Source organism: Aquarana catesbeiana, linkage group LG09, assembly GCF_042186555.1.
Source record: "Aquarana catesbeiana isolate 2022-GZ linkage group LG09, ASM4218655v1, whole genome shotgun sequence".
Lineage (NCBI taxonomy): Eukaryota > Metazoa > Chordata > Amphibia > Anura > Ranidae > Aquarana > Aquarana catesbeiana.
This window is the reverse complement of record NC_133332.1, coordinates 88734975-88762306: the sequence shown is the minus strand read 5'-3', so window position 1 is coordinate 88762306 and position 27332 is coordinate 88734975. Positions and strand designations below refer to the sequence as shown.

Genomic DNA, 27332 nt, shown 5'->3' with positions numbered 1-27332 from the left:
CCTTTATCGTAGTCTGCGGCTCACATGTCTCATTACGTCCAGCAGTACAGCAGTCAGAAGAAGCAATTCAAGGCAATGGAGAGGTGAGTAAGAGGTGTGCATGGTTCATTTGGACTAGAGCAAAATAGTATTAAAATTATTGGATATTTCTGAAGGCTCCACCTGAGGAACAGAGCACCAAGGTGAGCATGACAAAGGTGAGGATGTTTGTGTGGGGTTTGTGGGCATTCAAGAGAACCTGTCAATTAACAAAATGCTCTACTGGAAGTGTTTTAGTTTGTTCTGACCTATCACTGTCAGCATGAGAATATGGAGAAAAATATACCCAAATTAATGCTAAATAAAAAGTAATGAAGAAATTGAATGCTATCGCTGCATGAATATTTCACATTATTATAACATTTTTAATAATATATTTTGAAGTAATTTTTCGTTAACTCATACAAAGTTTGCATATAATTATATTCAACTTCATTCCAGCTTATTGATGGCCAATGATATGATCCAATATTGAGCAGTGCTAGTAATTTTCTTATCCCCCATACACAATGGACTTGTTGGCTGGAACAGAATTTCTGTTCTATACCATGCACTGCGTGTGGGCATCTTTTCTAGCCACTCAAATCCTAAATTCTGAAGCCAAGATAAAGATTGTCTTAAGTTTTTTTACTTGTCAAAGAATAAGAAAATGAGTAGGGCCAAACGGGGAAAAACGGACCATCTGGAAAGATCTTATTCCCCAGCAGGCATGGAATCCCTCACGACTTTGCTAATGTTTGCTGAACTTTTTGAACAATTTTCTGCCATTTTCTACCAGTTTTCAGTAGCAAAAATACCTGGGTGGATCAAGGCAACTGACAAATAGAAATATATAATTGTACAGCGCCAACAGATATTTCTGGTGATTGGTTGCATTCATCCATTTGCTCATTTTTGCAGGTAAATGTGGCTAAAACAAAAAATAGTATGTATTGTAGAGGGTCAGCGTGGTCTAAGAAGGGGTTAATCGACGAGGGCAGGTACTTCCCCTTCAGACCTGGTTATTAGCCAGCTGGGCTGAAAGTATCAGAGGGAGAGCTGTTTGACTAGGAGTGAGAGATACAGCAGCACCCTGTATGAAAAGCAGCCTTTGCTGGATTGTGTACCTGCTGAGGTGAGCAAAAACCTTATCAGAGACTGTAGCTCTGGCTAGAGCTGTGTAGTTGTGTATATATACTTTATATACAAGTTTCTTTTGTTTGACTTAATTTTTATCGGACTGTCTCTGAACTGGCTGTTCGCCCCTCTGATCCCTTACACCAGGGGTAAGCAACCTTTTGAGCAGTGTGCCAAAAAATGTTTTCAAAGAATTTGAGAGTGTCGATTTTATAACAAAAAAAATGTCAATTCTGAATCACGAACAGGATTTTTTTATGAAGTAAATGTTGTAAACTACTTTAGTAGTGAGAAATTAACATCCTGCACTCTCACCTCAGATCAGCCCCAATTCATGCACCTTCACACCTCAGATCACTGTCCCCCCTGCACATCTGCCCCACCACTGTACCCCCCCTGCACATTTGCCCCACCACTGTACCCCCCCCTGCACATTTGCCCCACCACTGTACCCCCCCCTGCGCATTTCCCCCACCACTGTACTCCCCCTGCACATTTGCCCCACCACTGTACCCCCTGCACATCTGCCCCACCACTGTAAGACCCTGCACTAGGGTGACCACATTTCCAAACTGCCATTCAGGGACACCCCCTCCGCACACGCCCAAAAAAGATGGTTTTTGATACTTTTTTTTGCCAACGGAGGGGGACACAGAGGAAGAATGGAGGGGGACAGTAGAACGGAGGGGGACACGGAGGATGAACGGAGGGGGACACGGAGGATGAACGGAGGGTGACAGCAGCAGAATGGAGGGGGACACGGAGGAAGAACGGAGGGGGACAGCAAAACAGAGGGGGACACGGAGGAAGAACGGAGGGGGACAGCAGAACGGAGGGGGACACAGAGGAAGAACGGAGGGGGACAGCAGCAGAACAGAGGGGGAAACGGAGGATGAACGGAGGGGGACAGCAGCAGAACGGAGGGGGACACAGAGGAAGAACGGAGGGGGACAGCAGCAGAACAGAGGGGTACACAGAGGAAGAACGGAGGGGGACAGCAGAACAGAGGGGGACACAGAGGAAGAACGGAGGGGGACAGCAGCAGAATGGAGGGGGACACAGAGGAAGAACGGAGGGGGACAGCAGAACAGAGGGGGACACGGAGGAAGAACGGAGGGGGACAGCAGCAGAATGGAGGGGGACACAGAGGAAGAACGGAGGGGGACAGCAAAACAGAGGGGGACAGCAGCAGAACGGAGGGGGACACAGAGGAAGAATGGAGGGGGACAGCAGAACAGAGGGGGACACGGAGGAAGAACAGAGGGGGACAGCAGCAGAACGGAGGGGGACACAGAGGGAGAACGGAGGGGGACAGCAGAACAGAGGGGGACACGGAGGAAAACTGGAGGGGGACAGCAGCAGAACGGAGGGGGAGCATGCTCACTGTAACAAAGTGTGAGTGTAACACAGTACACTAACCTGTCCTGGAAGTTTGTCAATGTCTGGCACTGCAGGCGGCAAACTTGCGGATCTCGTGGGCGGGAGCCTGGAGGAGGACTCGGAAGAGGCTCAGGCTGCTCAGGAGAGAAATTGAACTGTTACTTCTCAGTGCGCTGCTGGCAAATGTCAATGTGCTGCAGAGCAGCGGAGAGCGGCTGCGGGCAGCGGGAGTAGTCGGCAGCGGCCTCGGCCGGGACTAGCACTGACTGGGCACAGGCTGGATGATCCTTACCAACAGTAAGTGACAGTGGCTCTGTCTGGTCTTTGGAGTGGTGTCACGCTGTGCTGGCTGGCTGCTCTCTCTCTCGGAGGCGCGCGCGCTGCTCTCAGCCATAAGGTACGGGTGCACTGCCCACACTGACTGCCCACGTGTCAGCCCTCAGGCCTCAGCCAACGTCACTGGTTGCTAGACGCGGGGCGGCCCTAGCCTAGCAACCAGCCTATGATGTGTTATGTGTGAGACTGTGTAGTACATCTGCCCCACCACTGTACCACCCTGCTCTTCTGTCCCACCACTGTAACCCCCTGCTCATCTGCCCCACCAATGTTCCCCCTTTCTCATCTGCCCCACCACTGTAACCCCCTGTACATCTGCCCCACCTCGGTACCCCCTGGTCTTCTGCCCAACCACTGTAACTCCCTGCTAATCTGTCCCACCAATGCACCTCCTTTCACATCTGCCCCACCGCTGTACCCCCCTGCTCTTCTGTCCCACCGCTGAACCCCCTTATCATCTGCCCAAAACTGAACCCCCCCGCTCATCTTTCCCACCACTGTAACCCCCTTTCTCATCTGCCCCATCAGTGTAACATCCTGCACATCTGCCCCACCACTGTACCCTCCTGCTCTTCTGTCCCACCTCTGAATCCCTTCTGCTCATTTTTCCCACCGCTGTACCCTCCTGCTCATCTGTTCCACCGCTGTACCCTCTTCTCATCTATGATATGCGTGATATGCAGAGTGGTGGAAGGAAGCAGAGATGAGACACATCTACCTGTCCTAGCACACTCATCCTGTTGATCCACCTCTCGCATCCAGCCCATGTGCTTGTATGTGATGTCACATACAAGCATCTGGAATGGATGCACAATGATGAGCTCAGGTCAGGGGCATTTTCTGAAAGCAGTGGGCCTGTGTGCAGGATCATAAGTTAAGCCTCAGCAGCTGAGAAAAAGTGCGGCGCTCTGCGCCACAGGAAAAGTTGGGTGTGATTTTCATTGCGCTGAATACTGGCTGTGGCTTAAAGGGACACACAGTGCCGGGGGTTCAGTAGTAAGTGACGCAAAGGTTCAGGAATAATTTCAACAAAGTTCCCAGAAGCTCAACAGTAATTCCACAAACTGTGACCTGATTGGGGTTTTCTCAATCGCAGTGAAATCCCTTCCTTCTGAGATTGGTAGTGGCAACTAAGCGAGTCATCTTCCTCCAGATGGTGGGCAGGGATAGCAAGACTGTGATTGGCTTTATCAGTGGCCAATGACAGTCCTCCTGGAAACCGGGACTGCCCCCCCCCCCAGCAGAACTGCACCCAATCTCTTCCCCATCACAAAAGCTGATGATCGCAGCTACAGCAAAGTTAGAGAACCAAACAATGTTTCCCATCTTTTACAATGTGTGGGGGCACAGTGCCTCCCCCTCGGAGGCACTGTGCGGCGTGGGGAATTCTGAAATCGGAATGCATTAGTGTCTCACTGACACTTCCCTGTGCTGCTATGCTGATGGGGAGGGAGTCGAGTGCTGGCAAAAGAGGCTTCGTGTGCTGCTTGCGTCACCCGTTCCGAGGGTTGCCTTACACTATGCATGTATCCCAACACTTCACTTCTTGGATACACATTTGTTCCAGGTCAGAAATTCATTAAGCAGTTAAAGAGGAACTGAAGTCTGCTCACATAATTTGTAATAAAAACACCTTTGCCATTCTAAAGCTTCCCTCCAACCACTTTCCATATTACTTTATATACTGTGATTCTGTACTTGCCAAATATGCTGCAGAAATCTCCCTCTACTAAATCTGGCTGCATCCATTTTAACTGTGGACAGCTGAAGCTGCTGCCTGTTCACTTCCTGGATTTACGCAGACACACAGAGGCACACCCCCAGTTCTGCAGCCCTGCAGCTCTCAGTGGCCCTCCTGTGACTCAATCCCCCCTCCCTTCCTGTCAAACTCTCACAAGAGTGAGAGAGAGAGCTGTGCATGATGTCATAAGCCTAGGCTAATGACCAGACAAGAAACAGGAAGTGGGCTGTAGAAGGTATTTACTGGCAGAAAAAAAAAGTTTTACTATCCAAAGTTAAAACCACAAGGGCAGAAGATTTAATAGATGGAAAGTTGAAAAAATGACTGAAGGTCTGCTTTAAGTAAGAATAAAGAGCACAGGTTGCAACTTGAAATGCAAGGCAATGTCTGCTCCCATATTTTTCAGTGTGCAAGAATTTTATTAAGCCAATTGGTATGGTACAAATGCAAATGTTATGTGTGTTGTGGTGTGCTGCATTTTTAAAGATAGTGAAAAATCTCAGTTTTTTTTTTTTTTTTTTGTGGAGATGCACTAACAGCCTACCCAAAATGAAGAGGGCTGCCTAATGTACCTCAATGAACATATATACGCATGCAGGAAGAGCATGTGTTGTAATGTGATCCCTCTTAATCCAGCACTGGATGGCTACAAACCACTTGAGGCATACCTGAGAAAAGTAATAAAAATGTCTATGCCACGGTTTGTGATAAAAAGATTTATTGTAAAATCAAATTCACAGGATTCCAAGAATGGAAAGGGTTGAAATATGTCTGACAGACAATCAATGTTAAACATCATGCTTGATTATGAACGTCGATCTCCACCAAACCTTGGCAGGCTCACTCATCTCATATCAGGCATATCAGGGCCAGTGCTAGGGGGCGACCAAAAGGTGTGTAGGCACCAGATGTCACATGGGCATTCACCCAGTGGAAGGGATGACGAACCACTGGTTGAACCCGTACGGGTCAGTGATGTGAAGAGGCTCTCAATGGGCTGGATATAAGACTCCAAACCGCTGCATGGTGCAGCTGGTGTAGTCAGGTGGCGCACTGAATGTGACATCACCAACACAGAGCGATGTCGAACCGTCTCACCACAGCCAGGCTTGGGATGAAACGCAGATGTGGTGGAAGAGCAGATGGAAAGCTGTCAGCAGGCTGTAGTCATGACAACGCGTTTCGGGCATGGCCCTTTATCAAATCAAGTGTTTGTTTGTTCCTTTGCACAACACCATCCCTGGTGTTTTGGTTCCTGTGTAGCTGCAGAGGGCTAACATTCATTACAGAGAGTGCCACATGTTGGTTCTCCAAACAGTGCCTGAACTTTTTAGGAGTACAATTGTAATGTGATCGGATCCTGAATAATCTATTATTTTTTCTATCTATTTTTCTATCACGAAAATGAGTGCAGGTTTCACTTGCTGTAATTTTGAAAGGTGTGGTCCATGTTAATCGCCATTCCCAGGGGGTCAACGCAGAAATTTTAATGCAAGTGTTCAGGTATGATTTGCCCAACACATATTTTTTATTTCTCTATTCAGTTCAGAAAAGAAGCCTTGTCAGCAACTTTCCACAGACTCTGAGGCGGATATTGAGGAATTTGCAATCTATGAGTGTCCTGGACTGGCACCGGTATGTATAATAATGAGTGCGAATAGGCTAAAGGTACCTGTAGGCATTAGACTGATACAGCCATGCATGCAGGTACTGGCTGCTTCCAGGCAGGTGTAGTCTACTTTCTCCACTGCAAGTGGTGCTCAACCGCAGAAGCATTGCAGATGGAGAAGTCAAGAGGAACATGGTCCTCTATGGTTTCCTGGGTCACTGGGGGAGCTATCTGATTGGATGCTGGCGCCCCATGTGACTTTGGTGGCCATCTTGGGTTGGGCAGAGTCTATTTAAGACCCTGGCTCTCTGGCTTGGTGCACATTTTGCAAGTGGGGACAGGTCACCCATCTGACAGGGACAGTAATTAGCATCAGGGAGAGGTTCCAGATAAGTAGGGAAAGAACAGGGACATGCCATCCTTCCTGGAGGTCTCCCCATTTGGGTTTGGACCGACCAGGCTGCATTCTGCCCCTCAAGACAGGTGCTGTCAGTGCACCTGAGACCTACTGTTATACTCTTTGCTGCAACATTGTGTTAGTGCGCCCGGTCGGGTTGTTGTGCTTTATCGAACTTTAACTTCAATACCGTCCTGTTACTGCAACTGGACTGATTGTTTATTCCTGCTGAACCACGGTGCCACCCCCCCCCCCCCCCATGCTGGTCGGTTGTTCGTAAAGTCGAGGTAAACTCCACTTTTGAACTTGTACCCACAGGTAAGCCTATAATAAGGCTTACCTGTAGGTACAGTGAATATCTCCTAAACTTGCATTGTTTAGGAGATATTCACAAGGAATGCTGCCAGTGACGTCACCGGAGCATGCGCTCTAAAGGGAAAGCATACCCAGGTCATACCTTCAGAGCTCAGGGATGGGGCTCCCATGCACATGCGCGGGAGTGACGTAATCGCAGCCCAGGCCAATTACACAGCCGGAGTCCGTGAACTCGGAAGGAAGATCGGGTGAAGATGGAAGTGCCAGGGAGCCGTGACAGCGCTGTGCTGGAGGGATCCGATTTACAGGTAAGTCTGTCATAATGTGCTAGTATGCGGTGCATACTAGTACATTAGAAAGAGTATATGGTAGAGAGCTGTGAGAGTGCTATCATCCCAGTCTCAACACAAATACCCTCCAATTGAATGGGGACTATTGTAGGCACTACAGACCAAGGAAAAAAAACAAGAAGTATAAAATATTATTACTTTATTACATATCAAGATAAAAATAGGTTTGCTAAAATAGATGGCTTGTACACATATGTAGGGACAGCTCAGGAATGTAGCTGCCAAAACCTTGACCAAAGAACAGTGGTTAATTGAGACATTCAACGCGTTTCAAAAGTAGGGGTTTGGAGTCTTCTTCAGGGATGCTTATATGACAGGTACAGAGGTATTCAGGCTGCATGTACTGCCTCCAAAAGACAAGCCAATGAGAGTAAAACCACAAAGAGATGTAGTACCGCCTCGGGGAGCACCCAGACAGATGGAAGGGACCACTACAATTCGGCCTGTAAAGCCACTGGGGGCGCCAAAGTGGAGCCGAGGCTACCTCACGTGGACCTCAGCAGGGATGGAAAGTGCCCAGGAGGGGTAGGACTGGAACTGGTGTGTGTGTGTAAGTGCTGTCCAATAGTGGAGACAGCACTGGCTTAAAGATGGCCAGCTATTTTTTAACAATATAGAGTAGACTTTCAGATCCACAGCAGAGACAAGCAGTGTTCATACAGCTGGGCTGCCAAAATGGCACCATTGCCGTAATAATTACGGTAGTGCCCTCCATTTACTCTGACGGTAATTACAGTAGTGCCCTTTATTTACACTGATGGGTAATTACGGTAGTGCCCTCCATTTACGCTGATGGATAATTGGGGTAGTGCCCTCCATTTAAGCTGATGGGTAATTTCGATAATGCCCTCCATTTACGCTGACGCGTAATTACAGTAGTGCCCTCCATTTACGCTGACGGGTAATCATGGTAGTGCCTTCCATTTACGCTGATGGATAATTATGGTAGTGCCTTTTATTTAAGCTGGCGAGTAATTATGGTAGTGCCCTCCATGTAAGCTGACAGTTAATTATGGTAGTGCCTTTTATTTAATATAAATAAAAGGGGAGAGGAAGCACTCGCATTGCCACATCCGTAAATTCGAGAGGAAACAAAAAGGGGTACTCAGAGAGTAACTATGGATCTGACTTTAAAGACATGGAAACAATGGAGAGGTAGAAAAAATGTGATACTATTTTTTGAAAAAAATACATAATATATACACAGTATTCACAAGCGTTAAAAATCATGTAAAATGATACAGTTTGTACAATGAGCCCTTGTGCGTCTACGCGTATCACCGTTAGGCTTCTTCAGGACCAGATCAAGGTTCAAAGAGATGACAAAAAGAGAGAACAAGTCTCACTGTCTTGTTAATCGATTCAGCCTCATGTACAAATATCCAGGACCTTCACACCAATAATATCCAGTATATGGACTATTTTCAAAAAATTGCGAAAAGTACCTGGAATGCCGCTAATTCTATTAGCAGCAAAAGTAGAATGCTGCTCAAACAGGAGCATAAATGCCATGCAAAGGTGTAGACCAAACTCAGAGATCCGGAAAAACACAGATGGGACTCCTAAATGCCCATGGGGCATTTACACGTATACAGTAATAGGCTGTCTCCCAGGGGCAATCTCTTGTCGTTTGAGTGCATATACTACTCCTCTACGGGCAGGATATGCAGATGGGATATATAATACCCCCCAGGCATACAGTAATAGGCTGTCTCCCAGGGGCAATCTCTTGTCATTTGAGTGCATATACTATTCCTCTACGGGCAGGATATGCAGATGGGATATATAATACCCCACGGGCATTTACGAGTTCCATCTATGTTTTTCCTCTATTGGATTCTGGATCTCTGAACATGTTCTGTATCTTTGCATGACGTTTATGCCCCTGTTTGAGTAGCATTCTACTTTTACTGCTACTGGACTATCCCTTTGCGGGCATGATTTGTAGATGGGACATATGATACCCCATGGGCATTTATGAGTCCCAACTGTGTTTTTCCTCTATTGGATTCCGGATCTCTAAGTTTTGTCTACATCTTTGCATGATGTTTATGCCCCTGTTTGAGCAGCATTCTACTTTTGCTGCTAATAGAATTAACGGCATTCCGGGTACTTTTTCACAATTTTTTGAAAATAGTCCATATACTGGATATTATTGGTGTGAACGTTCCGGATATTTGTACATGAGGCTCAACCGATTAACAAGACAGTAAGACTTGTTCTCTCTTTTTGTCATCTCTTTGAACCTTGATCGTGTCCAGAAGAAGCCTAACGGTGAAACGCGTAGACGCACAAGGCTCACTGTACAAACTGTATCATTTTACATGATTTTTAACGCTTGTGAATACTATGTATATATTATGTAATTTTTTTTTCAATAAATAGTATCATATTTTTTCTACTTCTCCATTGTTTCCATGCCTTTTAAAGTCCGATCCATGGTTACTCTCTGAGTACCCCTATTTGTTGCCTTTTATTTAAGCTGGCGAGTAATTACGGTAGTGCCCTCCATGTAAGCTGACAGGTAATTATGGTTAGTGCCTTCCATGTAAGCTGATGAGTAATTACGATAGTGCCCTCCATTTAAGCTGATGGGTAATTATGGTAGTGCTCTCCATGTAAGCTGACGGGTAAATATGGTAGTGCCCTTTATGTAAGCTGACAAGTAATTACAGTAGTGCCCTTTGTTTACACTGACGGGTAATTACGGTAGTGCCCTGCATTTGCGCTGATGGGTAATTATGGCAGTGCCCTCCATTTACGCTGATGGGTAATTATGGTAGAGCCCTCCATTTACGCTGAGGGGTAATTACGGTAGTGCCTTTATTTAATCTGGCGAATAATTATGGTAGTGCCCTCCATGTAAGCTGAAGGGTAATTATGGTAGTGCCCTTTATGTAAGCTGACAGGTAATTATGGTAGTGCCCTCCGTTTACGCTGACGGGTAACTATGATAGTGCCCTCCAATTATGCTGACGGGTGATTACGGTAGAGCCCTCTTTTTACACTGACGGTTATTACAGTAGTGCCCTCCATTTACGCTTATAGGTAATTACGGCAGTACCCTTTATTTAAGCTGACGGATAATTACAATAGTGCATTTCATTTATGTTGACGGGTAACTATGGTAGAGCCCTCTTTTCGGTGACGGGTAATTACGGTAGTGCCCTCCATGTAAGCTGATGGGAAATTACGGTAGTGCCCTCCATGAAAGCTGACAATAATTACGGTAGAGCCCTCCATTTCAGCATACAGGTAATTACGATAGTGCCCTCCATTTAACTGCCTCTGGATGGCCCACCGTACTTATACTGTGGAAGGGCGGCCCAGCTGCGCAAGATCACGTAACTGTACGTGATATTGTGCACGTGGTGTAGGGGGCGCATGCACGCCGCTCCCGCTGTAATAGGACACAGCAGGAGACAATCAGCGGGTCCGGTGGCCGAGATGACTGCCGAGACCCGCCGATTGTTTACAGGAGACCACAGAGCAGCGGTGTAAACAAGGCACACCGCTGATCTGTCAGTGAGGAAAATAGATCTTATGAAACATGATCTCTGTTTTTCTCCAGTGTAACACTACCCCCCCCCCCCCCCACACACACACACAGTTTGAAAGCACCCCCCTAGGACACACTTAACCCCTTAATCACCCCCTAGTGTTAACCCCTTCCCTGCCAGTGTCATTTATACAGGGATCAGTGTATTTTTCTAGCACTGATCACTGTATTGGTGTCACTGGTCCCCAAAAGGGGTCACTTAGGGTCAGATTTGTCCACCACAATGTCGCAGTCCCACCAAAAATTGCAGATCACCGGCATTACTGGTAAAAAAAAAATGCCATAAATCGAACCCATAGTGTGTAGATGAGATAGCTTTTGTGCAAACCAATTAATAAACGCTTATTGGGATTTTTTTTTACCAAAAATATGTAGCAGAATACATATTGATCTAAACTGATGAAGAAATTTGATTTTTAAAATTTTTTTTTTGGGAATGTTTTATAGCAGAAAGTAAGGAATATTGTTTTTTATGCAAAATTGCTGCTCTTCTTTTTTTTTTTTTTTTTTTTTTTTTTTTTAGAGCAAGGAAAGCTCCATTTGTGGGAAGAACATCAATTTTATTTTGGTACAGCGTCGCACGACCACGCAATTGTCAGTTAAAGCAACGCAGCGCTGTATCGCAAAAAATAGCCTGGTCAGGAAGTGGGTAAAACCTTCCGGGGTTGAAGTGGTTAAGCTGATGGGTAATTACGAAAGTGCCCTTTATTTAAGCTGACGGGTAATTACGGTAGAGCCCTCTATTTACTCTGACGGTTAATTACGGTAGTGCCCTCCATGTAAGCTGATGGATAATTACGTTTGTGCCCTCCATGTAAGCTGACGGGTTATTGCGGTAGTGCCCTCCACTTAAGCTGATGGGTAATTACGATAGTGCCCTCCATTTAAGCTGAAGGATAATTGAGATAGTGCCCTCCATTTACGCTGACAAGTAATTACAGTAGTGCCCTCAATTTACGTGGATGGGTAATTATGGTAGTGCCCTCAATTTATGCTGGCGGGTAATTACGGCAGTGCCCTTTATTTAAGCTGATGGGTAATTATGGTAGTGCCCTTTATTTTACCACTTAAGGACCGGAAGGATTTACCCCTTAATGACCAGGTCATTTTTTGCGATATGGCACTGCGTTACTTTAACTGACAATTGCACGGGCGTGTGACGCTATACCCATCTAAAATTGATGTTCTTTTTTCCCACAAACAAAGCTTTCTTTTGGTGGTATTTGATCACCTCTGCGGTTTTTATTTGTTGCGCTATAAACAAAAAAAAAAACAATATTTTTTACTTTTTGTTATAATACATATCCAATAAAAAATAAAAAACAAAAACAAATGTATTCATCAGTTTAAGCCAATTTGTATTCTATATATTTGTGGTAAAAAAAAAAAATCGCAATAAGCGTGTATTGTGCAACGTCTACAAAATAGGGGATAGGTTTGTGGCATTTTTATTATTATTTTTTTACTAGTAATGGCAGTGATCAGTGACATGATTATTACAGTGATCCGAGCTAAAAATATGTACTGATCACTATATAAATGACACTGGAAGGGAAGGGTTAACACTAGGGGGCGATCAAGGGGTTAAGTGTGTCCTAGGGAGGTGTTTCTAACTGTGGGGGGAGTGGACTGACTGGGAGTACAGAAAGATCGCTGTTCCTGATCACTAGGAATAGATGATCTCTCTGTACTCCCGTCAGAACAGGGATCTGCTTTGTTTACAAAGGCAGATGCCCGTTCTGCCTATCTGAGGAGCGATCGCGGGTGGCCTGCAGACATGGCGGCCGCTGGACCTGCGTATTGGCTCCCCCGCCATGCAGCGGGCGTGTGCATCTCCGGTGGCGTGCACAGTGTCTCCAGCAGGAAACGACGTACGGGTATGTCAATTCGCGCAATAGGGCCGCCCTGCAGCAGTATATATGCAGTGGGCGGTCCTTAAGTGGTTATGCTGACAGGTAATTTTGGTAGTGCCCTCCGTTTACACTAGCGGGTAATTACGGTAGTGCCCTCCATTTGCGCTGTTGGGTAATTACAGTAGTGTCCTCCATTTGCGCTGACGGGTAATTACGGTATGAGACATGAATGTATGAATTGACGGGGGAGTTTGTTTGAATATTAAAAATCAATCAAATTGTGTTTTTTGGTTCGTGGTGCTCAGATGCAGTGCTTATTAGTAAAAAGGAGTTAGATACTGGCATAAATTGACCTGCTTATGACAAATACCTGTTTGCGAGTGAGCACCTCTTATGGGGCACGTGGAGGAACACTAGAGGTTACTGGATCATAGTTGGTGAAGATGGGTCAAACAGAGCACAAGACACTTTATGGACTGATTTTGGTACTTCATATTTATTTGTTTGCACTGTTCAGCACTAATATTTGCACATGTGTGTTGGATTTGTTCATGTGATCTGTTGTATATAATTGATAGACATTTGCAGGTTGCACTTTAGTTTATTACCAGTAATGGTAATAGTGCTGCTCTTTTTGAATGTATGATTTGGTCACTGTAGTGTGCCAGGGTTACACGTTTTGGAGCAGCAGCTACTGGTAATTGCACATGGCTAACTTACGGCATAAGCATACAGTATTCGATCATTATTGAGTTTAAAGCACGTTACAGAGTGGTTGTTTTGTTTTGTTTTTTATTACAATTTTGAGTGTGCCGTGAATGCAAAGATAACTGCGCATGCGCAAGTGACATCATTGGCCAGAACCGATGTAAATAACTCATAAAGGGTGCCGTTTTATCACAATTTGAAGGTACTAACCAGAAATGCATGTTAAGTTCTTAAATAAAAGGAGAAAGTAAAAATGTTGGTTTTAATACCACTTTATCGGAACCCTGATTGAAAGGCTGGGTTACAACTTCTCTTAGGGTTTTATTGATGGCTGTCTGGGAAAGAATTACCCTCTATTTTTTTCTGGAGACACAGAAACTGAAAGCAAGGTAAAAATCTCAACACTCGACTGACTTGTCTCCAGAACAGGAATAGAGGGGAAATCTTCCACTGGGGAAACCTTTTCCAGGGTAATCTGTTTGCAGGGGAGGAAGTAAAGAGATCTCTCTCTAATTGGATAGAAATGACAAACAAAATGGGTTTCAACCATTTCCTTCTATTGCCAAGCTGAAGAATAAAAAAAAGTTTTTGGCTTTATGATTTAAAGTTTTAACTATCATTCAGCTTGCATTGATCTGATAAACATATAAGCAGCTCATGGGGACTTTTTTGTTAAGCAGTATACAATTTTTGGGCAAAAGGTACCTATTTTAGATAAATATCTTAGATTATCAAGCTTCCACCCCTACAGAACTAACCAACGTTTTACTTTTTCAGACCGGAGAGATGGAAGTCCACAACCCTCTGTTTGACCCATCGAGGACCAAGCAGTGATGAAATACGCCTCTGAAAAATCTCTGTATCTTATAATCTATATTTATTATAGCTGTATATCTAAAAAGTACCCTGTGTGGTTGTTGTGCATTAAACTTTTGAGCTAGCTGCGCTGTTAGTGAGCACTGTCTATTAAGAGAGGCTTGCAGATGGCCTTTGACTTTGGTTTTGACTAGGATCAGCATGGGGCTTTTCACAGGAGCAATTGTTTAAATAAGCCACTTGAGTTCCTGTGCACCAAACTCAAACAGTGTCTTTATGAAGCTGGCTTTTATGTACAGAGACACAGTCATGCTAGAACAGAAAGGGCCTGTCCTAAACTTTTGCCACAATGTTAGAAACGCACAATTGTAAAACACTTCTTTGTATGTAGTAGCTGAACTCCAGCTTTACTTGTAGTCTTGCGCAGTTGTACAGGCTCCTCTCCTCTACTTAAATTGATTACTCAGATTTTGCTGAACACCGTGAGATTCTCACTGTGTACATAAAAAACCTGCAGCAAGACAGATAGAGCACACCTCATTTTCTGGCTAAAAGGCAAGCAATGTCATCTATCCGTTTTCTCCTTAGCCTGACTTTCCCTGGCCTGCCTCTTTCATTTATTTGATTTCAGTTCTCAGCATCACATATAGACATTACCTAGGGCAGTCTGTATGCAAAATCTAGCCTACCTAGGCATGCCCAGTCCTCCAGATTGACACCTGTCCATCAGAGCTTTTATATTATTCTACACAACACCCCCCCAAAGAGCCAGCCTACTGCTTGCATCAGGGCAGAGGGCTATTTAACCACTTAAGGACTGGAAGGATTTGCCCCCTTAATGACCAGGTCATTTCTTGCAATGCGGCACTGCATCGCTTTAACTGACATGACAGTTGTGCGGTCGTGCGACATTGTATCCAAACAAGTGACAATTTTGAAAAAAAAAAAAAAAAATTTTTTTTTGCTATAATAAATATGTATATAAAAAATAAAAATCCTAATTTTAGGCAAATATGTAATTTGCTACATACTTTTTTTATAAAAAACAAAACGCAATAAGCGTATATTGATTGGTTTGCACGAAAGTTATACTGTCTACAAACTATGGGATAGATTTATGGCATTTTTATTATTACTATTTTTTTTTTACTAGTAATGGTGGTGATCTGCAATTATTAGTGGGATTGCGGCGGAGAGATCGGACACATTTTTTTGGGACAATCAAGGGAGGTGTTTCTAACTGTATGGGGGCTGGCCTGACTGGAGGAGGAGAGAGATTGCTGTTCCTGATCACTAGGAACAGACGATCCGTCTCTCCTCCCCTGACAGAATGGGGATCGGTTTGTTTACACTGACAAATCCCCGTTCTGCCTGCAATCGCGGGTGGTCGGGAGACATCGAGTCCACCAGACCCGCTGGCTGGCTCCCCCACTCGTGAATGGGCATTCGTGCACCCACAAATCGCCGCGCACACGCCCAGCCTACAATGACGGTGATTTGCGCAGGGGAGCCAACTTTCTGCAGTACAACTGCGGCGGGCGGTCGGTAACTAGTTAAAGCAGTAATGAGGCAGGCTGCTGTGATGTTTTTAGGAAACTACAGCATATGAAGTACCCTGATGGCCTCTCCCACCAGCCATGATCTGCTCGCATTGGATTTACAAAAAAAATGTACGTAGCAATTTAGGAAGGAACCAGGGGTGGCAAAATGTAAGCAGGTTAAAGCTTCAGGTTTTAAAAGTATCTTTCATTGAAAAACACCGAAACGTAAAATGGAAACCTCTTAAAAATGAGGGAGGGGTTCGGGGTGTTTGAACTTCCATATCTGAAAGCTGTCATGGGAACAAGTGTCCCTATAATATATATAGTGAGATTAGATATCCACAACAAGGACACAGCAGCAGTAAAGCTTGGCAGAGCTTCTAACCCTCCCACGCTCCATCCAATATAGTTTTGTCTAGACATAATTTTCTTACGTAGCCACAAAATGAGTACCCAATGATATATACCATAGTGGTATGCCAAAGAATTGTGGGCATTATTCAAATTAAACTTTTTTTTTTTCTCCCAAATTTCTGCAGTTTTTAAAGCAGATTCTTCCTTAACACAATCATTTTATGAATATTACATGTCTAAAAAATTGTGGCCATCTAGTGTACATACAGCGTTGTATCCTTGTGACTTTAACAGGCAGATGGGGGAGCAATCACTTACTCTTTAAAATATTTGCCTGCAGCTATTTTCAATATAAACAATTTCTTGGTGTTAAACTTTCTCATGAGACCCATCTTTCAGCTATAGCACAGGCGGCAAGAGGTTAAAAGGAGAATTATACAAAAAAAAGCAACACATGCTCTTTTACCACTACTATTCCTTTAGATTGACTTTTGGAATTTACAAATACAGCAATTAAGAATTTGGATAAAAGGTTTTAGCTCTGTAAAACACTTTGACAAGTAGTGCATTTTATATACAACTATATAGATCAGACTAAAATGAGGGACAAATGAGGAGGAATGAGGGACAGAGGGACTTTGTTCCAAATAAAGGACAGTCCCTTGAAATAAGGGACAGTTGGGATCTACTGTATGTAAAAGTAGCTTAATATCCAACTCTAGCATAGGCTCTAGTCAGGGCTAGCAGTGCTTAGTCACATTTAAATGGACTTGTTTTGTAATTCTGAAGACGATTTCACTGCTTATTCATAGTACAATGAAGAAAGTTCATAAGCTCTAAATTGTAGATAATTTGCACATATTTATTTGTACACCATCACATAGGTCGGAAAAAAAACATTTCAGGGCAGGGGCCCTTGCTCAAAGCGACACAGTGACAATGTAAAAGTCAGACAGCCTGAAACATATTGTATGTGTACAGCTGTTGTTCAGTCCTTAGTGTCAGAGCAAATATGCCAAACCCTGAGGAACTGTGAAATGGGTAGTGTAACGAAACGTCCCACACTCCGCTTGAATGCTTTCGTCATATACCACTTCCTCCAGTCTGAATATAGATATATATATTCCAACCGCTCAGAAGCACAAAACAAGACAATACTTGTTTAGTTGCTGAACATGGACTCTTTTATTAGAGCTAAAATACAAGTCTTATATACAGTAAAAGAGGAGGTTCCTCCCTCCTGCTCATATTACTCTAACAATACACCTGTAACTAGAAACCTAATTAACGTGAGCTAGTTTACTAAATCATTTACCTAGACTAGGTGACTCAGAGATATGACCCCTCAGGGTAGACTTCACATCTCCTAGCTCACTGACTATACAATACACATTATCATAAATATCAACACAGAACCCCTTCATACAATAGCAAGGTTAATTAGCACAAACAACAATGGGTGAAATACTCTTAGAAGCCACACTAGTAGACAACAGGAGACCCAGGGCTTTCCAGATCTCATTAATCAGCATTCCTTTCACATACATCTGCTATATGAGTCCCAAGCATGCAGAGACCATCATGGCCTCCTTAATAATGTCCTTTTGCATTACATAACAGAATATCTTCCTAAACGCTTGTAGCTCCCTCAAATGCCAGGGCCCATAGTCGGTAGGCAAGAGGCTAGCATTGAGTCCCCTCCAAAAGCCTCTGTCCCGGGTGAGTCTGTCACAGGTAGACTGTCCTAAAATTCCCAGGGTGTGCACTGTAATATGTCAGTAAGGTATTTCTGTTGGTAGGTTTAGTGTACAATGTAGTAAACAAAAGACAATTTCTGACCAACACCTTCCATTCATCTAAAAGCTCGAGGGTCCTCTTACAGATTTTAGGAAACCTATATATTAATGTGGTATATTGGTACTCCAGGTAAAGATACCCAGAATCCTCTTCTAAAATCCATCATTTGCACACTGCTGTACTGTTAGGATTCAACAAGTTCTGTTGTATGTGTGTGTATATATATATATATATATATATATATATATATATATATATATATATATATACACACCTCAGAATCTCCTGTAACCAGCAAGTAACTAAGAAGAGATCCAATATCCACTTGCATGGAAGCCATTTCTGTCCTACTTAAGTTGTTATACTGTCTTTTTTGTTGATAGCCCCATTCTATTGTCTTGATACAGGATTTAATGGAAGGATAAAGGTTGGGGTGGTATGAAAGTACTCCTGTAGATACCGCCATATGCTAGGTTTTGCTCAAATTTATATCTCTCCACCTCAAATTGAAAGTCATCATACTTAAGCCTAGTACACATGGGCTGAATGTTGGTGGAATTAAAAACAAAACAAAAAAACAGCCAGTTCAACCCCCCCCCCCCCCCCCAAAAAAAAAACAACATTCAGCCCGTGTGCTGAGAGCACTGATCAGTGTTCTGGCGGGGAGTGCTATCCCCCTGTCAAACCACAATAGCTCAGCAGGGGAGATCGCTGTACTTTTTTTGGATCATTAGTACAGCGGCTCTGATCTGAGCTGTCAGGTTCAGCCCGCTCTCTTTATTCCCCATTGCGGGGTGGTGTAGTGGAATGTGGGGGTCATTTTCTTCTTGGCCTCCTGGTTCATTTCCACGTGGGTCTTTGAAAGTGAAGAAGTGTCCTGTATAAGCAGCAATACGTCTTCAACGTTTCAGAACAAGTCCACTTGAATGTGACCAGCTACTACTAGTTATACCAGGAATTGGATAAATCGGAACCCCTACAGAAAAAACTTGTCATGAAAAATAAAAATATGGAGCCATCTTTAACTATTTTCTGAAAACGAGAGACAGCAAAGCAACTAATATTTCTATTGTTGAAGGCCAGCAATGCCAGCCTACATTTTTTTTTTTTTACTGATGTTGAAATGGGCTGTCCCAACCTGAAAACATTTGGGGTGAGGTAAATTCTGTACATTTATTTAAAGGTCAAGTTCACCTTTGCAGGAGAAAAAAAAAAAAAAAAAAATGTGCATTTATCATTATTTTTACAAGAGCCTGCAAAGTATTGTACCTACGATCAGTGGATCGCAGGTGCAATTCTAGGCTCCTACAGACTCATTCTCCAGCTTACTGCAGAGCTAGAGGAACTGTCAATGGGCTACAAGTCCAGTGACTACTACTCATGTTCCAGGGAGAACTACAAGTCTGTCTGCTGTGGTAGAGGACAGGACTTGTAGTTCATTCACAGATCTCTGCCAATGAATGACACAGCCCTGCAGACCAATCAGGAGTTGCAGGTGAGAGGAACCCCCACACAGGGTTTGGGGGCCCTTTGCACCATGTTACATAGTGCACAAGAGGAAGGTATACCATAAAATGTCTTTGCCAATAAGTGGCACCAACCACACAGCTTTTTACTGGAGTGCGGTGGCCCTATTCATTCCCAAAGATGGTCTGTACTCTGTTGGATGGCTCAAGGCCACTTGCAGTACAGACTATGCATGCAAAGGCATGTGTGCACATTTAGCACACCCATAGCCAGCTAGGACATTTTGGATACAAAGGCTGTGAAACACGAGGAAGGACTGAACAATTATAAACATGGATGAAGACATGTATTTAACTATGCTGGCTACACTAAGGAGTTTATTTAAAGAACAAACTTGACTAAAAGTTACGTTTTTTTTTCTGCATAGGCCACCTGTCAAAAGAAGCTACAATTCCCTTTTTAATTTTATTTTTTAGGCTTCGGTGCCCTCATCCTAACTTTACTACCTACTGAGTCACTGATCAGGGACAAGCATGCAACCAGTGAACTTCTTACTTCAGGTCACTGACTTAATAAATAGTGAATAAAGATATTACAGCTGCACTCCAAAACTTCCACCTTTAGAAAACAGGATTGCTGGCCACTACAATATTTACTGTATGTCCTAACAGGGTCCCTTTATGGTTACCAAGAGATACCAGGGCTGCCACTGCTAACTTACATCTGAAAATACAATGTCTGGGTGTTACCCCTGGCTTTATATTGGAAAAAAAGTATTGGTATTCCCGATATACTGCCCGTTTAGTCTAGGAGGCCTAAATAGTAGAGTGTGTCGTACTTATTCCACAGGCTCCTTTCATGCCAGATGACCCGTCTACCAGCAATGCTTCTCCTCAATGGTCAGTACACAATGCAGGACCAGTGGTCCGGACTTGTATATGACGACATTAAAAGCCCACCTATATGATGGCCAGGAGGTGTAAACCAGAGTGCTGGCTGCCACAGAAGCAAGGTGTATTTGTCTCTTATTAAACCCTTAGATGCTGTATTACATAAATTTACTGCTCATTTTGTCTAAGGGGTGAGAGTAACCAACATTTATTTTTAGCTTAAAGCCCAAAATTTGGCCTGTATTCAGATTCACTGTTCAAAAGCCCTTTTTGGACGGTTTGTGTTGGGGCAAGGCGTGTGAATACTTGATTCTGGAGTCAGAGGTGGTGCGTCAGTGGTTTAGGTGCAAGGTCAAACAACTCAACTTAAAATATAAATCAGTAATTTTCACATTTCCCATTACCTGAATGAAACTGAAAGACTCAGCAATCAATAATTTAAACAGAACTTGTTTAATATACTTTAATGCATACAAAACTCACAATGTAAGAAGTGCTGTCCTTTTTCACTCATCAAGTATTTCTCACAATACAGATTTTTTTTTTTATTACTTTGATCTAGGAAACCAACAGCACCATAGCCAGATAATTAAAAACACATACCCTTTTCATGCATCAGCGTATAACTTCAGATGCCACATTTTGATTGATGAATTTACTTTAAAGAAGCACAACACTCATACTTAAATATGGGAGCCAAAAATAATACAATAATTTTGATGACAGTTGTCCTAGGTGCCCTTAGAAGGGTTGAAAGATATTAACAGTTGCACTCCTCCATTGACAACTGTCAGTGGACCTCCATTTGGTTACTGCAGGACAAACTGTATGCCAGCACAGGCCCTGCGGGTTACAAAAAATTAAAAACAAACAAAACATACAGCTGCATTGTTGATTTATTGACATGTAGACCATACCCGGCATGCAATGTGCCCTGCAGTACTTTTTATTCCCCAACACAGAGGTCCGCTGGCAACTGTCAGCAGATGAAGAAAAAAAAATAAAATATGAAGATTTCAGATCTGCAAGCCTACAAATAAAATGTAGCTGGGTGCAGGGGAAGATTTCAGCCTGTATAATAAAGGACAACCTTTGCTGCTCTCTTTAGCTCCCTCAGAAGCCAGTATCTAATAGAACAGTTCTTGTGACTAGATTTTTCTGTTCTCATGTCCAGTGCAGATGAAAGACCAAACAGGGAAAATCAGTTACTTGAGGTGAACAGTAATTTTCTGACACTTATTGGTTTGAGGATTAAAGTGGTTGTAAACCTCAGACTAGAAATATGTGCTTTGTTCAGATGTCATTAGTGTTTACTTGCCTCTCTCCAAAGCACTAAGTGCTTGCTCACATGTGTGTCAGTCCCGTGTTTATGTGGCATTTATTAAGCCTCATCCCCCATCCTAAAATGTCTGCAATGAATGATACAATGGGCACCACACAGCAGTGGTAGCACTGTGATAAAAAAAAAAAAAAAAAAAATTAAGCAGCATGTTGCTTTCATGAGGCATTGATACTTGTCAGCCACTTCCATTGATTTTAATAGTAATGCTCTTTAACCACATGTGAGGGAGACACTTTGGGCGGGGCACCCAGAATCCCTTGGGGTGTTTGGGAAAACCCTGTTTCAGCTCCCCATGCACCTCCTATGTCTAAGTCACTCTGTGACTTAGAAATCCAGTCTGATCTGTACTAATCAGACATACTGTACAGCCACACTGGAATGTGGTGTGTATAATTATTGTATATATAAAAAATAAATTCTATTATCTCATTTTGTTGTGTACTCTTTTCTCTCTGCTCTCTTGTTCCTTTGTTATCAGCGTGTGTCACATCGGACACGTGTTCCTGACACCAAGAGCTAAAAAGGGTGACAGGGGAGGGATGCTCCAGCACACAGCCTATGATTTACAGCCTTAACTCTGTTACTGCATGAAGGGGTGGGGTCCCTTCCCTCTAATCAGCTGTCAGAGCTCTTGTACAGTGTGCAACTGCAGCTGTCCGCCCCCTGCTTAGTGAATCTGAGTTTTACAAGGATGTAAAGGACAAATGGCTGCAGATAAATAGGTACAACTGATGTAGGAGGATCCCAGTGCATCACCAGTCACTTCACTGGGTATATGTAAGGGTTTACAACCACTTTAATTATCATAGCCTCATTTAGGAAATAACTGTCCTAGAAAAACAAAACAAAGACAGGTTCAGATTGGATCAAAATGGTAAACCACACGCTTTCATTTGTAACAAATTCCAAAATCTATTGCATGAATAAATGTACCTGAAGGAAGAAAGGTTTTGTTGTCTTTGCAACCAGATTTTTTTTTTTTGGTCCATATTGGTCTTTATCGGCATAAAACACGCACTCTTTCCCCCTGAAAATCAGGGGGAAATCGTGTGCATGTTCTACGCCGATTCCTGCTGTCTGAGTGGAAGGAGGGGGCAGGCACCACCAGATTACACAGAGTGGCGATCTGCTGTGTACCTGGCACCCAGTCACACAGCCCTGCCTTCTGGCCCAGGAATTGGACCACTGTCCTGTATATATTACAGGAGGCAGGACTGTGACTGTTCCGTTACACAGGAGATCACATTGCTGTGTAATCCGGCACTGGCGAGGCTGCAGCTGAGCAGGCTGCATTAATGGGCAAGGGAGAGGCTGCTGCTGGGCACTGTCCAGGCCAGTGTTTCTCAACTCCAGTCCTCAAGGCGCCCCAACAGGTCAGGTTTTCAGGCTTCCCATTATATTGCACAGGTGATTTGATCAGTTTCACCGCCTTAGTAATTACCACAGACATTTCATCTGAGGGAAATCCTGAAAACATGACCTGTTGGGGCGCCTTGAGGACTGGAGTTGAGAAACACTGGTCCAGGCTGCATTGATAGACTGTGACCCTTATTTTGCTTCAAAGTTCTTTATTTAAAATTTTATTTTCCTGAAAATTCCCTCAAAATGAAGGTGCGTTTTATACACTGATAAATACGGTATCTAATGTTGTAGAAGAATTGTGGTACTAAAAACTACAAGAACAAAACATGGGAGACAAAGATTCATGAGCAAGTTTATACAGGCAATTTTAAGGCCTCATATGCACACTGGACGTTATAAGAATGTCAGTAGTTTTAGCTGTAGAATGCAGCATTAAAAATGCAAGTTTTGCCGCATTAGCATTTTTTAAACAAAACTATACCCCCACAAAAGCTTATGGCTCAAAAATGCTCATACATGCCGAACAGCTGCTTTTTTCAGAGTTAGATCGTTTTTGCAGCTGAAAAAACTCTTTTAAACCCACTGGTTCTGGGTTTGCTTCCAGCCAGAAAACCCCCATTAGACTTACCGGTAACGATATTTCCAGAACAGCCATTTGAGAGATGATTTCTACAGGAAACACAAATCAGAAACAATTTAAAAGCCCCCTCCCTCTCCTATGACCCTCAGTTGTTTGAAGATCAAGTAAACTTCCACCAAAAGTGCACTCGGCAGAGGAATAACAAACTCACTAAAACACCACCACCAGGTAAACAAAGACCAGTGAATACAGAATAGGGTGGAAATATAGACACTCTCCTGGAAACACCGTTACCAGTAAGTCTAACGGGGGTTTTCCCTCATCTTCCAGGACAGCTACAAGAGGATAAGCAAGATTCTATACCTTAGGGAGGGACGAGAGCCTGAAACACTTTCCTACCAAAAGGAGAGGTCCTGGACTCTATAATGCTTGATAAAATGCATGAGAGGAGGACCAGACCGCAGCTTTGGAGATTTCTTCCCATGATGCTCCCGCTCTTTCTGCCTATGATGTGGCCATGGATCTCGTTGAATGAGCCCTAATTTTGGAAGGAGGGGTGGGACCTGACACTCTAAGATTCACAAATAGCTTCCCTACTTCATCTGGAAATGGAACTTCTAGACACTTTGGTCCCCCTAACCAACATTAAAAGTTGGGAAGATTTCCTAAACTCATTAGACCTTTCTAGCTAAAGCAGAAGGCATCTTTTCATGTCCAAAAAAACTAAATCTTTTCTCTAAAGCATTCTTGGGGGAGGAACAAAAACTAAGAAGAATTACTTCATGGGACCTGTGAAAGCTGGAAGAAACTTTGGGTAAATACAAAGGATTGGGCCTAATCACTACCCTGTCCTTTAAAATCCTCAGGAAAGGGACTCTAGATCAGAAATTCTTCTCCCCAACATTCCAGCCAAAAGAAAGGTAATCTTTAAGGAAATAAATTTCAGAAAAGCCTCATGCAAAGGCTCAAAAGGAGCCCTAGTCAGAGCTTTTAATACTAACAGATCCCAGGGAGGAATCTGTTTAACAGCCCTAGGTGTACGTCTAGATCTGTCTGAAAGGAACCTCCTGATCAAAGAGTCATCAGCTAGTCTTTTCTGCAAACAAAGATAGGGCAGCAACCTGAACCCCAAGGGCACCGATAGAAAGTCCTTTCTCCACCCCTCTAAAAAATCCAATATATAAGGAGTAGAAAAAAAAAAAAAAAAAAAAAAAAAAAAATCTATTCCCGTTTTCTCCCAGGAAACAAAAAGTTTTCCAAACTTTCCTATAGATCTTTCTTGTGACTAACTTACAGCTGTCCAGGATAGTCGCAATAACCCTCTCTGAACACTCTCTTAGCTGTAGGATGCGCCGCTCAGCCTCCAGGCCGTCAAATAGAAGGTCTGAGGGCTTGGATGGAGCACTGGCCCCTGACAGAGAAGGGGCCAGGGGGGTTCCATTGAGAGCTCTCAGCGAGAAGAACCAACTCCTCCTGGGCCACCAAGGGGCAATCAGGATAACTTCTGCTTGGTCCTGAACAATCTTCCGAATTACCAGCGGTAAGAGGGGAAATGGAGGGAAGGCATAAGCCAGAGTGAAATCCCACGGGAAGGAGAGCGCATCTGTCCCTAATGACTGTCTTTCCAGCGAGAAGAAAGCCGTTAGTTTCTTGTCAAGACTGGATGCAAAAAGATCCACTCTGGGAACACCCTACAATCTCCTGGAACGTGTCTTGATTCAGTCCCAAACTGCTAGCACTGATGTTTACTCTGCTCAGATAGTTCGCCAGAACATTCGCTGTCCCACTGATGCCCCAGCCCCACAGACTGGCATCTGTAGTAATTTTCATTGGGAAATGCTGTGCCCAGTCCTTCCCTCCCTGTAGATGTTCCCGCCGCTCCCACCAGGACAGATTGAGAAAATCCTCTCTTGGAAGCTGTACAAGCTGATTCAAAGAACTTTTTCTGCGATCCCAATGATGCAGAAGAAACGCCTGAAGGGGCCTGGAGTGCAATTGGGCCCATGGCACCCCCGGAATGGCTGCAGCAATTAAGCCCAATAACTGCATGATCTGACAAAAGGAGGCCTGTGGGAGCAACCTGAAGTTCTGCACGAAGAGAAGAATCTTTAAAAAAAAAAATCTTCTGGAAGAAAAATCTTTTAGGCAACTGTGTAACCCAAAAATGGCATGCTCTGGGAGGGAACCAGACAGACTTTTGCGGATTGACCTTCCACCCCAATTTCTGAAAGGTCCGCAAGACCAATTGCAGATCCTGAACAAGGCTCTCTCTTTCTCTCCAGCAAAGACCAAAAAATCATCTAAATATGGAACGATCGATACCCTCTGTATTCAAAAATAGGCCACGACTTCGGCCATGATTTTCATGAAAATCCTTGGTGCTGCCATGAGACCAAAAGGAAGGGCTCTGAACTGCCACCAACTTGGACCGTTCTCCATGAGAACTGCAGATCTGATAAACTTTTGAGGATTCTGGCAAATTGATACATGAAGGCAAACGTCCTGAAGATCCAGGGTTACCATGAACACTCCTGGTAATAACAGATTCCTTACAGAATAAATGTTTTCCATCCGGAGTCGTCTGTAGACAATGAATCTGTTCAGGACGCTTAAAATTGAGGACCATCCGAAAACCGCCGGAAGCCTTTCTTACCAGAGACGCAAGAATAAAATCCTCTGAATTTTTTATCTTCTGGAACGGGAGAAATAACCCCCTCCATAAGATTCACCATGGCCTGCCCTCTCTTGGTCCCTCGGTCGATGGTTAAGAAAAAACCTCTGGGGTGAGGGGGTTTTTGAATTTCAACCTGTAACCTCTTGCTATCATTTGGAGGATAAAAGGATTGCTGGTAATCTCTGCCTTCTACCCCCGCTCTGGCATCACTGGGGATTTTTGGTAGGGCCTGAAGGAGCAGAGTGGCCCCCCTTTTTTTTGTTAAAATGACAACTTCTTCTTTGCCTATTGGTCTTAAAATTAACTTTGTTCTGAAAAGGGAAACCTTCTCTTATGTCCTCTAGCCTGGAACAACCTTCTTTCAGGTTCTTTCCACTCAGAAAGAATCATATCCTTGAGAATGACGTACAGGAAAAGACCTAGATCTCCGTCCTTGTAGACCTCTGTACACTTTATCCTGAACAGACTGGGCTTGCTGAGGTATCTCGATCTGTTCAGCAGTATATATTGACCTTAATAGTTTGTCAATATCTTCAACTGGAAAAAGATACCTAGCTGAGCTACCAGTATCCTCAACCTCTGATGCAGACTCCTCAGACGTAGATACCAGATTCTCACCTTCTTCCAGGTCAGAAACATTTTGTAAACTAACGGTCTTTGACACTAAGAGGTAGAGATCTAGCTGAGACTAAAGGCTCCCGGCTCCCGAGTCCCAGGCTTAGAAGTGGAAGGACCTAGCCCGGCTGTCGTTAAAGGACCGAAAAGAGGCCACTACCTTTGTCATAGAAGTCATTAACTCCTTTAAAGAGGCAGTAGACCCAGAACCTGCCTTTGATGGAATACAAACCTCCCAAAATAGCTTGATAACTATCAGAAAGCCTGGCTCTACAGTCCCCACATTTTTTTCTTTACAGTTTGTCAACCTAGAAAAAAAAAACAAAACAAAAACCATAAAAAAAAGGCTTTTACAGACCCCCCCCTGCTGTAGAAGCTCTCTTTCTCCACAGATAAGGGCTTACCTTGGGGGCAGTATTGGACCCGGATGCCGCCACTGGCTCAACTCGAACAGGTGCTACATCCCTCGGTCCTGTCCTCTGACTCCATAG

General features: G+C 43.8%; 1 protein-coding gene across 1 annotated transcript in view; it reads left to right on the top strand.

The window, feature by feature from the left end:
- Positions 1-14345, top strand: part of LOC141107887 (neural proliferation differentiation and control protein 1-like) — a 64713-nt gene extending 50368 nt beyond the window's left edge. The window contains exons 7-9 of the mRNA XM_073598929.1: positions 13-83; positions 6157-6247; positions 14181-14345. Coding sequence (XP_073455030.1) covers positions 13-83; positions 6157-6247; positions 14181-14237 — 219 coding nt within the window. The 3' untranslated portion in view covers positions 14238-14345. The remainder of the gene's footprint in view (positions 1-12; positions 84-6156; positions 6248-14180) is intronic.
- The last annotated feature ends 12987 nt before the right edge of the window (positions 14346-27332 follow it).